This window comes from Rhinoderma darwinii, chromosome 2, assembly GCF_050947455.1.
Source record: "Rhinoderma darwinii isolate aRhiDar2 chromosome 2, aRhiDar2.hap1, whole genome shotgun sequence".
In the NCBI taxonomy this organism is placed as follows: Eukaryota; Metazoa; Chordata; class Amphibia; order Anura; family Rhinodermatidae; genus Rhinoderma; species Rhinoderma darwinii.
In genome coordinates, this window is record NC_134688.1 from 37,823,037 (window position 1) to 37,840,553 (window position 17,517).

The 17,517-nt window shown below is 42.3% G+C and overlaps 1 protein-coding gene across 7 annotated transcripts in view; it reads left to right on the top strand.

Moving 5' to 3' along the window:
• The window catches only part of DYNC2H1 (dynein cytoplasmic 2 heavy chain 1), a 372,805-nt gene that overhangs the window by 76,461 nt on the left and 278,827 nt on the right, over positions 1-17,517 (top strand). For all 7 annotated transcript variants that reach the window (XR_012881305.1, XM_075851543.1, XM_075851542.1 and 4 more), the window contains exons 24-32: positions 329-443; positions 4,412-4,582; positions 7,553-7,935; positions 11,889-12,021; positions 12,103-12,220; positions 13,751-13,863; positions 13,942-14,061; positions 15,435-15,573; positions 15,808-16,016. Coding sequence is in view for 6 of the 7 variants with exons in the window: in XM_075851543.1 (XP_075707658.1) it covers positions 329-443; positions 4,412-4,582; positions 7,553-7,935; positions 11,889-12,021; positions 12,103-12,220; positions 13,751-13,863; positions 13,942-14,061; positions 15,435-15,573; positions 15,808-16,016 (1,501 nt within the window). In the remaining variant the exon portion in view is untranslated. The remainder of the gene's footprint in view (positions 1-328; positions 444-4,411; positions 4,583-7,552; positions 7,936-11,888; positions 12,022-12,102; positions 12,221-13,750; positions 13,864-13,941; positions 14,062-15,434; positions 15,574-15,807; positions 16,017-17,517) is intronic.

Below are 17,517 nucleotides of genomic sequence, written 5' to 3' on the forward strand. Positions count from 1 at the left end.
ATAACCGCAGCCAGATCCCCTCTATCAGCTCTTTCCGGTGAGGTTTGTAACATGGGTTTTCCTGATCGGACACTTTAAGGCATGGAGGCTTTACATACGCGTTTGTGAGTGTCGTCAGTACTGGAGGTCTCTTAAAGATTTTTCACATTCTACATATAGTTTTCTTTTAATTTTGGTTGTACATATAGATACAAACATAAGCAAAATGTAACTCCATATCGTTGTATCAGAGTATAAATTGTTCCTATTAAACTAGGCCACACGTGACTCCATCCCTGTCCTGTATATCGCACACTAAACTGTTCTCTAACATCTGCCTCATTCACAGGAGCAAATGCTACAGCTTTGAGGAATTCTTACTGTCCTGGCATGACAGACTGAGAAAAATGGAAGAACATACCACAATGTCCGTGAAGCTCCAGACAGAAATTGACAGATACAAGGTAGAGCATTAACAAATGTGACGCTGCATAATATGCATTACAAGGTGACTGAGATAAGCTTTAAATGGTCACTAACTTTTCTACAAACTGAGCATAAATCAATAGTACAGGCGAATATAAGAAACTCTGTAATACATATTATAAGAGAAAAATTCCTCTTCCTACACTTATCAAGCTCCTTCTACCCCCACCCCCCAACTGATCACTGAATTTACTGATAAATCCATCTCCTCAAGACAAAACAGTGTATCAGCTCGCTGCAGGATCTCAAGTCTATGGAGAGGTGAGGGGGAGAAGGTAGCGGAAGCAGAGAGAGAGAGATAGGCAGAGAGACACAGAGACGCTGCTGCAGCTTCTAGTAAGTGTTAAATCTCATCCCAGTGCTGGATTCTCAGCTACACTGCTCATTACTGCTGTATAATCTCCTCCATGATGCTGCAGCTTCTAGTAAGTGTTAAATCTCATCCCAGTGCTGGATTCTCCGCTACACTGCTCATTACTGCTGTATAATCTCTTCCATGATTCTGCAGCTTCTAGTAAGTGTTGAATCTCATCCCAGTGCTGGATTCTCAGCTACACTGCTCATTACTGCTGTATACTCTCCTCCATGCTGCTGCAGTTTCTAAATATATGTGATAGATAGATAGAGAAAGCAGAGCAGGATTCTCCTCTTCTATGTGTGCAGTGTATAGAAAACATGATACCAGTTAGGCCCCACCCACTAGAGAAAACTGAGAATTCGAGATAAAGCCTGCAGAGGGGAAAACTGCTAAAAAAAAAGTCATATAATGGCAATAAATAGTGTTACTCCTCATGTACACACATATGACCGCTTATTCTGAAAAGTCACCTGAAAAGTTAGATACGCCTTAAAGGGGAAAGTACCAGTTGTAACGGCAGGGGGTAGGGAGACGGACAAGTGAGCCCTAATCTACCCGCCACTCTGTCCCTGCCTACTTGCAACGACCCGCCCTAGGCGACGGGGTACAACTGGGCGGCGGTCCCTGCGCTCAGTAAGTGCACGACAAACACGACAAACATACAAGGAACACAAGCAAGGAAAAGGGGCCGTTGCCCACGGCAACACCGTGAGCAACCAGAGTGGTGAACGAGCCGAGTCAAGCCAGGAGTGTGCGAGGTACAAAACGAAAAGCAGAAGAGTAGTCGGTAAGCCAGGGTCGGTATGGAGCGGAATCAAAAATAGCAGGAGCTGTAGCTGGGCCAGGAACCACAAGGAAGGAAACAAAAGCAATAACAAGCACCGAGGGACAGGAAGTGCAGGCTTAAATAGACCGAGGGCGGGAGCTAGCTGAGTCTGGCCAGGTTACGATAGGCTCTCCCACTCCTAAGCCTGCCAGCCTGAATGGTGGAAGCAGGAGTCAGTCTCAGGGATGTATTCTCAGGTGCTGACTGATTAGTTCTGGGAGTTAACCCCGCAGTGCCTGGCAGATCCTTTACACCAGTGTTGGAAAATGTTGCATTATGACTGTGTTGTGTACTGTGTGCAAATGCCCATAGAGGGGTCTATAGCCTGTAAAGTAGAACTGTCAGATGCAATTACCCACAAAACCTGATACCTGAGTGCTGTACCTAGAAGCCATGTAAAGCACAATCCAAAATTACAATGGAAGAAAAATATATTCCATGTCGGAAAAAAGCCCTATAGACCGTTGCATACACAATATGTGAATGAACCCTCAGTGAGTCTATTTGGTGAGTCCTCAAGTCCAGGATATGTGAATCTCACTCTACGGTCTCCTCTTTCCCCAGTAGTGATTGATGTTATGTTTAAGAAAATCCCACATGCACGTGTTTGTCTGGTGCTTGTATAGTATTGGTTAGCAGTGCCATCGCCTGTACGCCATTTCCCACTTATTATTTATGCAATCAGGTGAGACTTCTTGGGCGTATCGACGCAGGTTACATGAATATACAATAGATCAGGCGGGTAATCACCACTAAAAGGTAGATTTTACATTTTCACATTATGCGCACACATCTTATTGTGTGCACAACTGTTTAAAAGTCCTGTTCTCCAGTAAAAAAAGAAAAAAAATATCCATCTATTAGTAAGTCAGATTTTATTTACATTTTTTTCACCGAGATCTTGGCATTTTCTTATCCAAATTGGACATTCATTTTTGCAAATGTGACAACAGGAAGTGCAGCCATATTGGTTGTCACTTCTGAATTAGAGTTTCAGCAACTGATGATAAAACATAATTAGCACATTTTGGTTACGGCTGGCCACCGACGTGGGCCGTGTAAACGAACGCCGATCTACGAGACCGCTCATTGATCGACGCTCGTTTGCTCCTTTCAATGAGTGATTATGTACGGGGACGAGCGCTCCTTACTACGATCGTTCGTCCCCATACATTTCTACCATGTTTACACAGGGAGATGGGCTGCCAATAACGATAATATTTTCGGCTGCATAAACGATACAATCGGCCAATGAGCGAGCGTTTGCTCGTCCATCGGCTTATGTTGCCCTGTTTATACAAGGTGATGATCTGGAACGAACGTTCTGTGAACTCTCATTTGCACGATAATTGGCCCATGTAGGCTGAAATGGCAGAGAACTCGGAAGAGCATTATTGTCCCTTCATTCTTCAGACTGGTGGGTGTCCCAGCCCATGACATGTTTGGACAGAGCTCAGTAACCTGTCAGAAGATATTTAAAGGGGCACTTACCCTTTAACAGCTGAGACATGTTTGATACTGGTTATAGGTGCGAAGGTGAAGAAAGAGGAAAGAAGTAGCTGAGGATGTCATTCTGTGTATGGTTTATACACTTTGGAGTTGTACTTTATCAACACTCACCAGAATGTCTTTCTGTGGTAGTGGGCACACTACCAGAGAACCTTGCAACCGTGAGTCCTTGTGATATCAGTGTTTGCCGGCTGCCCCCCACTGCGATCCCTGGAAGGATAAATCCTTGTCGTGGGGACGGAGATACAAGCAGGAAATAATGAAGAAAAAGTTCATGCAGGGTTTCGGTAACGGCGCCAGGCTAGTAAGTAGAGATGAGATGTGGATAACAAAAGTATTCTTTATTCATGCAGACTTGCGCGTTTCTGGATCGAACCGGTCCCTTCATCAGGTCAGGTATAGGTCGGTCCAGAAACGCCTAAGTCTGCATGAATAAAGAATACTTTTGTTATCCAAATCTCATCTCTACTTACTAGCCTGGCGCCGTTACCGAAACCCTGCATGAACCTTTGCTTCATTATTTCCTGCTTGATACTGGCTATGACACGTTCACGTTTTTTTTTTTTTAAAGGGACGTGGGAGGTGCATGGTATAAACACATATAAACTACAGCTCCGATCTGGCCTAGCGCTTTTACCTGTGTATTTGTTTTTATTTATTTTTTTATAGCATCAGAGCATGCATGTTTTTTAATCATGCATTGAGACATTTTAAAGAAAATGTTGGAGATATTGCTGAAATTATTGACCGTTGTTCCATAGCGCCAAAACCCATTCTTGTTTATTAACTATAAATCTGCTCCACTTTAAGTTGAGATTTAACAATTTCCAGTTTTGAATATTGGTAAATTCGCTTTAGTGTATGCAATTCAGCAGCATCTAAACACATGGTGAGGGTTGAACTGGTGCACCAGAGGATCCTACAGTGAGCCCAGGCCCCCGGCATGATAATAGGACTCGTCCCCAAGTGTTCCCATGCTTTTTATCAGTGGACGGCCCCGTCTGAAGCTGACAGTAGAGCAGGTCACTTGATGCTAAGCTGTTCCCCGATAAGCTATCAGTTATTATTGGTGATATGGCCTGCGTGTGCAATGATTACATCAGAGGTCACTATGCCCTTGTGGTTCTCTCAAGTTTACCAGCATAATACACAAGATGACTTCCACATTGTTGGGAATAGGTTTGTTTTTTAATTGTTTGGAGTAAAAAGAAGAAAAATATTTACATTTATTGATCTCTTTGCATTTCATATAGACGGTGGTTCCTGTGCTTAAGTATGTACGTGGCGAGCACATGTCTCAAGATCACTGGTTAGACCTCTTCAGGCTTCTTGGACTTCCCAAAGGAACCACATTGGAAAAGTTGCTGTTTGGAGATCTGCTGAAAGTTGCTGATGTGATAATATCCAAAGCTACAGAACTTAAAGTAAGTTTCCCTCTTGATGACTAGTCCTTCTGTTGGTCAAGAGCTCTCATTTCCACCCTCTCATATGGCTTGATTATTGTCCCAGATATATCAGGCCACATGCGGCCAGCTTTAAGGGGTTGTCCACTGTAGACAAGTATTCTTTCTTGGGTCCCCCAATGATAATCTAATCATAGGGTATTCCGCATCTTGGATCTGCAGCTGTCCGTAGTAACCAACAGGGGAACCAGGCGGTAAGTGTTCAATTCCCCTGCAGCGCCACCACAGGGGAAATAAAGCATTGCATAGTTGCCAGTGAAATCAATCGGTGGTCCATATGATTCATTGACACCCTCTTTGTAGCTGCTCTTTGCTCTGGCTGATAGATGGGGGTCCTGAATGAGGGACTCCCCTCTATTAAAGAGGCTCTGTCACCAGATTTTGCAACCCCTATCTGCTATTGCAGCAGATAGGCGCTGCAATGTAGATTACAGTAACGTTTTTATTTTAAAAAAACGAGCATTTTTGGCCAAGTTATGACCATTTTTGTAGTTATGCAAATGAGGCTTGCAAAAGTCCAAGTGGGTGTGTTTAAAAGTAAAAGTCCAAGTGGGTGTGTATTATGTGCGTACATCGGAGCGTTTTTACTACTTTCACTAGCTGGGCGTTCTGATGAGAAGTAACACCCTCTTCTCTTCAGAACGCCCAGCTTGTGACAGTGCAGATCTGTGACGTCACTCACAGGTCCTGCATCGTGACGGCCACATCGGCACCAGAGGCTACAGTTGATTCTGCAGCAGCATCAGCGTTTGCAGGTAAGTCGATCTTACCTGCAAACGCTGATGCTGCTGCAGAATCAACTGTAGCCTCTGCTGCCGATCTGGCCGTCACGATGCAGGACCTGTGAGTGACGTCACAGATCTGCACTGTCACAAGCTGGGCGTTCTGAAGAGAAGAGGATGTTACTTCTCTTCACAGCGCCCAGCTAGTAAAAGTATTAAAAACGCCCCGATGTACGCACCTAATACACGCCCACTTGGACTTTTACTTTTAAACACACCCACTTGGACTTTTGCAAGCCTCATTTGCATAATTACAAAAATGGTCATAACTTGGCCAAAAATGCTCGTTTTTTAAAAATAAAAACGTTACTGTAATCTACATTGCAGCGCCTATCTGCTGCAATAGCAGATAGGGGTTGCAAAATCTGGTGACAGAGCCTCTTTAACTCAGAATTCCCAAATTGGATATTGGATTGGTTTTCTAAACCACTAAACCCCTTTTTTGCTTTCCCCCTGTATTCATTAAACATAAACCTGTACACTGATTCAATCCAGATATTGATCGTCTCTGATTTGTCGACATTTATTTTGGGCAGTATTAATATACAGGTGACATTATCTGTGGTGGCAATCATAATACTTTTCTTAACCCCCCACTTTTCACATGGCAGAATCTAATAGCGATGGACAGAGGTGTGTGCAGTACTTTGTTTGTGACTTCTGTATATTGGGGGGGGTTTTAGGCAGCATGCCCGAGGAATCACAAGGCTCCGTGCCGCATTCTTTTAACGGGACTTTTTACTACCACCCGGGTTCGCTACAAGGCGACATTCACCGTGCCCAGAACACCACAAAGCCTATATATGTAAAGCCACCCTTCTAAAGACATGTTAAAATAAAATAAATGCTGTTGCCCATAGTGACTAATCAGCTCTCATTTTTTTCCTAAGGCTTGTGGGAAAACAAAAGCAGCAATCTGATGTGTTTCAGTAGGAAATTGATTCACTTTTGCATTGGAATACTTTTTATATAACTCCCCCATTATGTCTTCTTAAAGTGATAATTAAAGGGGTTTTCCAGTCCTTAAAAATTGATGGCCTATCCTCAGGATGGGCCATCAATAGCTGATCCCTTTTCTTTTTTTTAAATTGCTCACTGTGAATCGTCGACGCACGTAGCGGCGATTCACAGGTATTGCAGCCTTCTTCTCTCATTGAAGTGAATGGGAGAAGAAGGCTGCAATACCTCTGAATTGCCACTACATGTGTGTTGACGATTCACAGTGAGCAAGTAGAAATGAAGGGGAAGCAGCGCCCGCACGAGCACTGCACTCCCTTCAAAACAGCTGATCGGCGGCGGTCCCGGGCGTCGGAACCTGACCGATCAGCTATTGATGGCCCATTCCAGGATAGATCCTTAGGATAGGCCAGCATTGCATGATTGTAGGGTGTCCGATCAGTAGAACGAAGAGGCCCTTCTAATCCCACGTTTCTGGTAGTGCATCTAGAATGGGTCTGACCTGTAGTTCCTTTGTTCTGGTGATCAGCTGGGGCTCCACGGGTCAGACTCCACCGATACCACATTGATGGCCTATCCTAAGGATAAGCATCAATGTGTATTCCTTAAAAAAAAAGCTTTTTAAAGCAATCTGTCACTAGTCGGATCTATAAGATGGGCCTCTATTAGATCCCCTAATATTGTAAAACTGGATTTAATTGCACACGCTCAATGGCACTCGACTCCCAATTGGGGTTTTAAGTTACATTGTGTTGTATTTTAAGCAGTTCATCCCCTTCTGCTGATTTGATTGGGTTCAAGTGACCTGCTCCTGGGGAACTATCTTGTAAAGGAGTTGTGGAGCCATGTGATCCCTCAAGGCCAATCAGCTGAGAGAGTTGCACTATTATTTATCCAACATGGGCTCTTTCATTCTCCCGATTCAGGAGCTTGAATCTAGGGCGCACAAATTTATGGAAAGTGTCTGAAGGATCACTCTCTTGTTTCTGTGTTTCTATATGATCTAAATTCTAAAACCTTTATATTACCAAACTATGTATAGAGCAATTTTTATATTTTACTTTTGTATTTTGATATTTTGATTTTTAACTTCTAACAATACAAAACTAAAAATTAAAAAATAGAGTTCAGTATCCACAAATCTTCATACCAGCTTGCATTCCGGTTTATGTATTTATATATCTCTGAATAGGATTTGAACAATCGAGCCCAGGGTGAAATAACAATCCGAGAAGCTCTCCGGGAATTGGACATCTGGGGGGCTGGCGCCATCTTTACATTAACAGATTACGAGGATAGCCAGAAACGGATAATAAAGCTGATAAAAGACTGGAAAGACATTGTCAATCAAGTGGGAGATAACCGATGTCTCCTTCAATCTCTGAAAGACTCTCCCTATTACAAAGGATTTGAGGATAAGGTGTCAATTTGGGAGAGAAAGCTCGCAGAATTGGATGAATACCTGCAGAACCTAAACCAGATACAGAGGAAATGGGTTTATTTAGAACCCATCTTCGGTCGTGGTGCCCTTCCCAGAGAAGAAGCCCGTTTTAACAGAGTTGATGAAGACTTCCGGTATGTAAAATTCCAGATTTTTTTTAAATTTACTATTTTTACAATCGCTACTTGTCAGAGAATGGAAACATTCACTGTTTACATTTAGGCCCCATGCACACGAATGTAAAAACACCCGTAATTACGGCACGTTTTTACAGGCCCATGGACTTCTATTGGCCACGGGTACCTCCCCGTATGCTTACGGGAAGGTGCCCGTGCCGTTGAAAAATATAGAACATATCCTATTTCAGGCCGTAATTACGGCACGGGCAGGCCCATAGAAGTCTATGGGGCTCCCGTAATTACGGGTGACTACGTGTGTGCACCCGTAATTACGGGAGCGTTGCTAGGCGACGTCAGTAAATAGTCACTGTCCAGGGTGCTGAAAGAGTTAAACGATCGGCAGTAACTGTTTCAGCACCCTGGACAGTGACTTCTGATCACAATATAGATAAAGCTGTAAAAAAAAAAATAGTTCGCACTTAGCCAGAACTCCCTGCTTCCTCCAGTCCGGCCTCCCGGGATGACATTTCATCCGATGTGACCGCTGTAGCCAATCACGGGCTGCAGCGGTCACATGGACTGGCGCGTCATCCAGGGAGGTCGGACTGGATGTCAAGAGAGGGACGCGTCACCAAGGCAACGGCCGGGTAAGTATAAATTTCTTTTACTTTTACCTCGGAAAGGGCTGCCCCTTCTCTCTATCCTGCACAGATAGAGAGAAGGGGCTGCCGATTAGTGCAGTGCAATTTTGCAGCGAAAACGTGCCCGTAAATATGGGTGGAATACTGGTGACACCGGACCCGTATTTATGGGCACGGATCCGTAAATACTGGTGCAATACGGGTCGAATACGTGTGACCAGGGACCCGTATTTACGGGAGGGAAAAAATACGTTCGTGTGCATGAGGCCTTAGAGACTTAGATCTAGTCCTGCCCACACAGCTACTGGGCTTCTTCCATTGTATCAGAGTTTTCAGTCTGGAGTCCAGGATAGGAGAGAGGTTTTTTTTGGTGCTGCCATGTTTAGCTCACAGGGCTTACTCTACAAAGGTATGAGCTACAAACAATAAGCTCTGTTCACATTGGCCTTTTGGAGCCTTCGTCTGGTGAAGCATGCTGCGCTATTTTTGCCGTCATAATGATGGAAACCTGCAGTAACCCGACGAACCTTGACTTACCCCCCCCCCACAGATCCTCATTTTACGTCAGTGCGGTCCGTCAGTCACCATTTGCATATGCCATGCATGCATTTTTAAAGCAATTTGCAGTGACTTTGCAAATCGCAGTTAAAGTTCATGTGTTGCGATGCAGTTTTTGGCCATATAGCAAAAACTGCTGCAAAACCGCCCCGTGTAAATACACCCTAGATCTGAATTGCATTACCATATTTCCTTTTGAGTTACATGTGGATTTGCCGCAGATTTTACCTTATGTACGGTGAAAATCTGCAGAGTTTCCGCAAAATAATTAACATGCTATAGATTGGAAAATCTGCCCTTTTTTCCGCAATGATTTTTTCCGCTACACGGTTTTGGAGTTTTCAAAACACCACCCACATGTATTGTTCCGTAAATTGCTGCAGTTCTGAAAATGGCCTTAGGTAACAATGCCGTATCTGAGGTTGTAGTAAAAAAACAAAAACTCCTGAAATTAAGATTACTGGTCATTTTTTTATTTTTTTTAGCACTTTAATAACTGTATTGGATTTATATTAAATTAAAATGAGGGGACTTTGCTTTTTTGCTGTAGGTCATCCTCTCAGTGACAGCATTTGTTTATGACAGAACTAATGTAAATGATTATGATGATAGCATTGAGCGGACTGCCGGACCAGTAATAAGGAACCAATCGTTTTACATTTCTTCTCTACTTTACTTCAGTGGGACACAGCAGCTGATCTAATTTGTGCCATTGAGTCTGCAGTATTTATCTGGCTGAAATATATTTTGTTATATGTGATGTATAAGTAATGTATGGGCCTTGTAACCACATTCAGTAAGAAAGCAATAAATGGGATTACTACGGGTATTATGCCATTAATTATAATTGCTTTGTGGTCACATAGTACCTCAGGGGTATTCTGAGAAAATGACTTTAGTGACATCTCAGTCCAAAACTTGGTCACCACAGCTATGTCCGCCTTCCTGTTCTATATGCATTCAGCGTCCGATGGTTTACTAATGCGTGGAGCTTCATCTACTACATCTACGGTGGTTGATAAATGTAAAGTAATGTATCTAGGCAGTAGTAAATGTATGGCGGCTCAATTGGGATATTCTGGCTACCAGTACTCAACGTCAAGTAGCAGCTGTAAAGTCAAATAAAACTTTAGAATGTAGATAGTAAGAGCTTAAAAAACCCAAAACCCTGTCATCAAAATGTAATATTACCCCTTCTTAAGCCATTAAAGTGGACCTGTCGCTCGGTCCTAAAATCGAATTTACATGTTACATTTAGTCTGCTCCCTCCCGGTTTCCATTGCCGTTTCTTTCTTCTCTTACTCCTCACCCAGTTTGCGAGTTAATATCCTCCGTTCTTTTGGCGCCCGATCTATAAATTCACCATAGTTAGTCCATTTTCACTGCCTCTGACGCTGTCTATTCAACGCGAGGCTGCTTATGACAAGCATTGCCCATCGCAAATTTGCGGGACCATGCTGGAAGAAGACTTCTCATCAACCACATTTTCATCTGACTGATGCAGCGGAGTACATCTGTGGGCAGTGGAGGACACCAGAGCCCACCGATATCCTCCACTGCGTCAGTCAGAGTAAAATGTGGTTCATGAGAAGTCTTCTCCCAACGTGGTCTCGTTGGCTAACTATAGTGAATTTACATAACAGGTGCCAAAAGAATGGGGGACAATAACTCAGAATTAGGGGGGAGCAGGAATAAAAGTAAAATGCGATGGAAAGAGGAAGGGTGTGGGCTAAAGGTAACAAATGTAAATCAGATAATAGGACCTAGTGACAGATCCTCTTTAATAAGTTAGATGGAAGCTCTCTCTTATAATAAGATGCTGGAAAAATTGTTTTGCTTGGAAAGAAGACACCTCAGAGAGGATCTTATTAACCTGTATAAATAGATACAAGGACATTGCAGAGAGCTGACACATCATTTTTCCATTTCAAGAACTGTACAATGGACCACCCTGGTTCTTCACGTGTGGAGTAAAGGCGATTCAGACATCACTATAGTAAAGAGTTCTTTACAGTTACAGTAGTTAAGCTAAGGATTGCCTTGCCCCAAGAGGTAGTAATGGCAGATACATTGAAAGCACTTAAAGTACAAGACGTTTTTATGACGAACGGCATTGAGAGTTGTAATTAAAGAGGGAGTTTGATGTTTACCTGATCCATGGAAATGATTTTACTGCTGTGTGTGGTCAGCAAGAGGGCAAAATTTACTTTCTTTTGACCAAACAGCCAGGTCTTAAGGCCCTTTTACACCAGCCAATAAGCGGCCGGTGCAGTGAGCGCCGATCAACAAGACATCGTTGATCGGCGCTCGTTTGCTCCTGTCACAGGGATCTATGGATGGGGACGAGCAGTCGTTACTCTGATCGCTCGTCCCCATATATTATTATCAGGTCGGCAGCGCGTCTACCTGTTTACAGAGGAGATTCGCTGCCGATAACGATAATATTTTACTTTCTTAACACGATACGATACGATAAGCATATGATCCAGCGTTTACTCGTTCATCTGCTGATCGTTCCCCTGTTCACACAGGGCAATTATCGGCAACGAGCGTTATATGAACTCTTGTCTGCCCGATGAGGGGTTTTACCCTGGCAGATTAAGACTAGTTGGACATAATGGAAATGTTTTTTTAACCTAAGTAACTATTCAATATTCTATTATTAATTAGCAAAATAAATGACTAATAATATTTATACTTTTTACCCTCTTTAATATATTTTCTGAGCCTTTTGTGCCATATTTTTTGTTTTCTCTTTTTGTTTAACAGATCAATAATGTCAGACATTAAAAGGGACAACAGAGTGACAATGTTGACGTCACGGGTCGGGATAAGAAACGCATTGATTACGATCCTCGATCAGCTCCAGAGATGCCAGAAATCCCTGAATGAGTTTCTGGAGGTGCGGTGCGGGGGTTAAAGATTACCTGTGCGCGCGCTTATAAATCTCTGTCGATCATATCTGACATTTCTGTTTTCACAGGAAAAGCGTTCAGCCTTCCCTCGATTTTATTTTATTGGAGACGATGATTTACTGGAAATACTGGGCCAGTCAACAAATCCAGCTGTAATCCAGTCTCACCTTAAGAAACTTTTTGCTGGTAAAATAATTACATTTTATATCGTATGTTGAGATATGTAGGATTGTAACCTTGCTCTCACATACTTTAGACCTGTGGGCTGCTTAAAGGGGTATATCCTTTTATCACCCTTGTTTGTCATGTTGGGGATAGAAAGCCCATACAAAGATCAACTCCGTCCACAGGATCCACCTCATTGGTGTATTACACTGATGGCCTAATTTATTTCACTGGGTGCCATGTAATACTTCATTTCAGAAGTATCACCAGCTGTGATGGCTGATCTCCGGGAATGACGACATTGTCCAGGACGGTCAACATCTTTAAAGTTTGGGTTAATTTTTTTATTTTTAAACATATTTTGCAAAATACATTAGTGAGTTTCATAAAGGGGTCATTTTATAGGAACAACTCCTGTCCATATGCCCTATTAGGAAATAGGCGCGTTGTTCAGTAGAACGAGGGGGATCACACGGCAGAATAGACACAGTGGTTTTCACTCTGGAGGACTCGACTTGACCATTGTATTGGGAGGCTGTGGAGTGCAATGGAAATGGGAATGTGCCGACAGCTCCCCTGGGATTAAAAACGGATTACTCGCTACCCCCAGCAAACGGCTCATCATTGGTGGAGCTGACGAATGAAAGGACATGCTATTTCAGTTCTCAGAGCTGCCAATGTTAAACACAATTAGACTACTTTATGACGTAAGTGGTTTGGATCCAATATACAGACTCCCGTAAACGGCAACTTCTAGCCTGATGTATCGATAGACAGAAGAACCAGTATTATCTGGGTGCTATTTCATATATAAACTATAAAGTAGGTTTTATGTAGATCTATACTATACTATAATAAATCAGTGTTTCTTTTATTTTGAACAGGTTTTGAGATTGGTTTTATTTAAAAAAAAAATTACTTTTTTAAATACAACTTCTATGTATCTTGTACGCATAGAAGCTGTATCTTGCGGTCAAAGCCAAATCCGTCAGGTCAGCAGCACTGACAGCTTGGTGAGCGCACAGCCTGCGTGTTTCTGTTCATGACCTTCGATGTGATCGATAAAGGCTGGATCCTGCGTCCGAGACAAACCGGACCAGTGCTTATGGAAGTCGTCAGTCCCACTGACCTGACGGATTCGACTTTGACCGCGAGATACATCTTCTATGTATACAGGATACATGTACGCTATATCTCAAAAAGTTACTTTTTTAAATAAAAGGTTATTCAAATCTTGTTCAAAATGAAATAAAACATTGATTTATTAATAAAAATTGCCTTTAAAGGTTTTACATAGCCTTTTAAATATAACAAAAATAAATATTGTATGTGCATAGCACAGTGTCCATTCATTTACCTAGACATAATGCTTGCTATAAGTGTATAAGATAATGAATAAACCGTAGGAGATTTTAGTTGGGGACCCGGAGACCTCACTGCCACATAAGACGATGTTCCAGAGGTGCATTATCATCTTCTCACATTGCCGGTGGTCCGTTACTGTGAATATATACAGATACTGCACCTTCTGATAAATGCCATGTGTTTCAGGAGTGAACAGCGTTGAGTTTGATAAGGACTACACACACATCATTGCCATGAAATCATTGGAGGGAGAGGTCGTTCCTTTGAAAGACAAGGTCCTTGTTTCGACTGATGTTGAGGTGAGGTCCACACAATGCAGTTACTAGAGAGCGATGTTACGTGGCCCGTCCGCTCATCCCGCTGCTTGTTTTCTGCAGGTCTGGTTAAGCAATTTGGCCGTTCAGATGAAGTCCACATTACAGACATTATTGTTGGAGTGTTTAACGGCTGGGAAGAAGTCTCATGGCACTATAGATCCTCTCCGCTTTCCTTCTCAAGTAGGTGTATTTGTTTTCTGAGTGTTTTTTTTTTATTTCTACAAAGAAAATAAACCATAGCTTGGACATAAGAACAGACACCCGGACAATTGTCCGAAAATGTTCTATAGATTTCTGTGGTAGAGTGTTGTGGGCATGCTCTGTAATCACTGAGCATGGATGGGAGATGGGGAGATGTTTCCATCCCCTACTGTCAATGGTGGCTGCTGTATTATCTGCCATCTTTATAATAGAGGGGTTACCTTATTCTACCCCTGCCCTGATGATAATGTGATGACTGCTGACCCTGCCGCCAGTGTATGCAGCACAAGCTAAAAAGTACCAGCAAATGCCAGTCTAACGTCAGTGCCCATTTTCACAATGACATTATTTTAGGATCTTTTTATTTAGATAAAAGTCTGGGAAAAAAAAGACACGTTTTTCGCATAAAATACAAATTAAGCCGTCATTTAAGTCTTTAGGCAATTGATAAAATGTTATCATTGCTTATTATAAGTATTTCTGGCCGATGCTTTATGTGACTGCCATTACAGACTCCTGCGTAGTCATATACGGGACCTACACGGCCTTTTATAACTACCAGTTACTAGTCACATTTCCTTTCTGAAGTCTGGAGAAGCTGCGTAATAACATTATAGCTTCTGCAATAGGGATTTTTAGTGATTGTCACTTAGAAGCAGATGGAACTAGGAAATGGCCGAATAGAATATCATTTCCAACTTAAGAATTACATTTACTAGTAATTACATTTTTATTTTATGGGATCGTGCTGTTTAATCAGGAATTCTGTATTCGGCGTTATTATGTTTTCATTATTTATTTTTGTACAACAAAAATCGGGCCGTCGGCAGTGCTTTTTGTTGTTGCCAGAAATACCAAAATTCTAACGGATCCCATTATAAACCATTGGCGGTCTGTCAGAATTTCTCGAAAATATACGTGGCATAGCGGTCGTAGCTTTCTTATAAACACAAACCATGACGTCATTGTGAACAAAGCCATACGCCATAACTGCCGAAAACCATTCGACCATTGCTGCTGGATTTTCAGTCTGTAGCAACCCTCGGCCCGATCTTCTAGGTCTTTCAGACATTAGATTATAAGTAGATCCTGATAAAAACGTCTGGATCCAACACCCAAAAAAACTAATTTGTTTGTGTTTCTTTGAAACATATAAGAATACGTTTCTGGACTTGCAATAAATCTCTACAGCAGCTTTTTCGTGATGACGCTTTTTTATGAAAATATTTTTTGTTTTTATAATAATCTTATAATATCTAACATTACTATATGAGGTTTGGAGACTCCTGTGATGTAGTGAAAATTCTAGATGCTCTTCTGATATCTCCTTATTCTATTTCTTTATGTCTTAGATCCTGTGCCTGGCAGAACAGATCCAGTTCACAGAAGACGTGGAGAATGCCATACGTGGTTACAACCTCCATGAGGTGGAGATAGAGCTGACGGCTAAGCTGGAGCACTACACCGGTATTGATGACACATCGGGAACAGGTAAAGAGTCTGTTTTCTGTGCAACTTGAGACTTCACATATCATTTTACCTATGTTGATCTTGTATTATATTATATATTGTCTGACTACTCAATCTTACTAGGGTCAGAACTTTCCTTTTTTATCTCCTGGCATTGGGCAGTCACCCGACATGAAGGTGGGAATGGCAGCAGATCTGAAGCCAGAGATCATAATTCCATGTAAAACATCTACCGCTTTTCTTTCTTCACTGTAGATGATGCTGAAATTTTGGAACTGAAGCTGAAAGCGCTGATCCTGGATGTCATCCATAACATTGATGTGGTGAAGCAGCTAAACAAAGCTCAGGTCCGTAGCGTCGACGACTGGCCATGGAAGAAACAGCTGCGATTCTACATGAAACCAGATAAGAAGTGTTATGTACAGATGGTTGACGCGGTCATCGAGTACACGTATGAGTATCAGGTATTTCATCTTCGTGGTTATGCCTGTGAATTCCTGTGTGCATTGTTGCATATCCTCCTTCGTGTTCTTTACAGTGTCTTCAGAAGATCAACATAGGCTATCGCCCAGGGGTGGACAAAGTATTGTGGACTCTAAAGAGCCGGGTTACATTTTTAGTTGCCCAAAACCAATTCCTATGGACGCCAAAAGAAAAAAAAAAATTCTCCAGCAGCAAATTTTTAGGCTATTTGGTTATTAGATAGAATTTGGGACTTGTCCAACCGTTATATTGACATATTCATAATCTCCTTCCCCCATCAAGAAGCAACTTGTCTCATATATAAGCGATCTAACATCTGTAGGAATTCTATAAACTGCTTCTTATTCAAATTCTGCCACCAAGACCCCTGATTCATCCATGCTTAAGCTTAAAAAAATGGGAAAATGGTAGTGGGGTCAAGGGTTACTGTACGAGCACATAGTTAAAGTCAATGATCGGCAAACGAGCGGTCATGTGAACACTCTCCCCGGGCGACGAGCAAACACGCTCTCATCGGCTGATCTGCTCGTTCAATGCGTCCAAGAAAATGGTCGGTAGTCGGCAGCACATCTCCAAGGGAGATGTACTGCCAACGTGATGGAAATATATGGGGTCAAATGATCGTAGTAACCATCGCTCGTATCGTACATAACCGATCCTTTCTCCTTGTGAAAGGAGCAATCCAGCGCTGATCGACGAGCTGTCTTGTCGATCGGCGCTCGTTTTTACGGCCCATATCTTAGGGGAAACAGAATGATAATGTGTAGCAGGGGGTCATTATAAAACGAACAGGTCAGAATGATGAGGAAGCATAGTCTTGATAATAGTAAGGAATGCACTTGTGGGTATTGTACATAGGAGAGAGATTGTTGTCAGGGAGACTGAGCGTCTCTGTAGCGGAGCTCAGTCCAGGTTATGAAGGACTGTGATTGTTTCTGTAATGGATTGTTGGCTTTTAGGGGCAGTGTGCGAGGGTTAGTCTGTGCTAGAGGCTCCGCTCGTTCCCATTGTCATGGTTTCTAATAAACAAAAATACTGTATCGTAATTGGCTACGGAAATCTGTACAGGTGAGTATAACCCCTACTCTTCCATATACTCCACCTACTGCGGGATGATGCCCTTTGTCGTGCCATTTTGTGCATTTTTGTTGGTCTTTAAGTAAAGATAAGCAGATGTCTTACAAACACCGATGATTGTTCAGAACCCCCCTGAGCACTATTATACCCCCTATAGAATTGTCGGCATTTAGTTAGGTGGCATCACTATATTTCAGGAACAAATAGATTTTTATTTGTCTTTACAATTTTTTTTAACATGTTTTTTTCTTGTGTTTTGTGGTGACTTCCGATATAAAATTGTTTTATAAAGACAGTAATAATGTGTTGTTTTTTTTTTGTTTTTTCTTTATGTATGGCAATGCGATTGCTCGTCTTTGTGACCCGGTCCTCAGATGACGTAGGTTCGTCCGGTGAAATATGTTG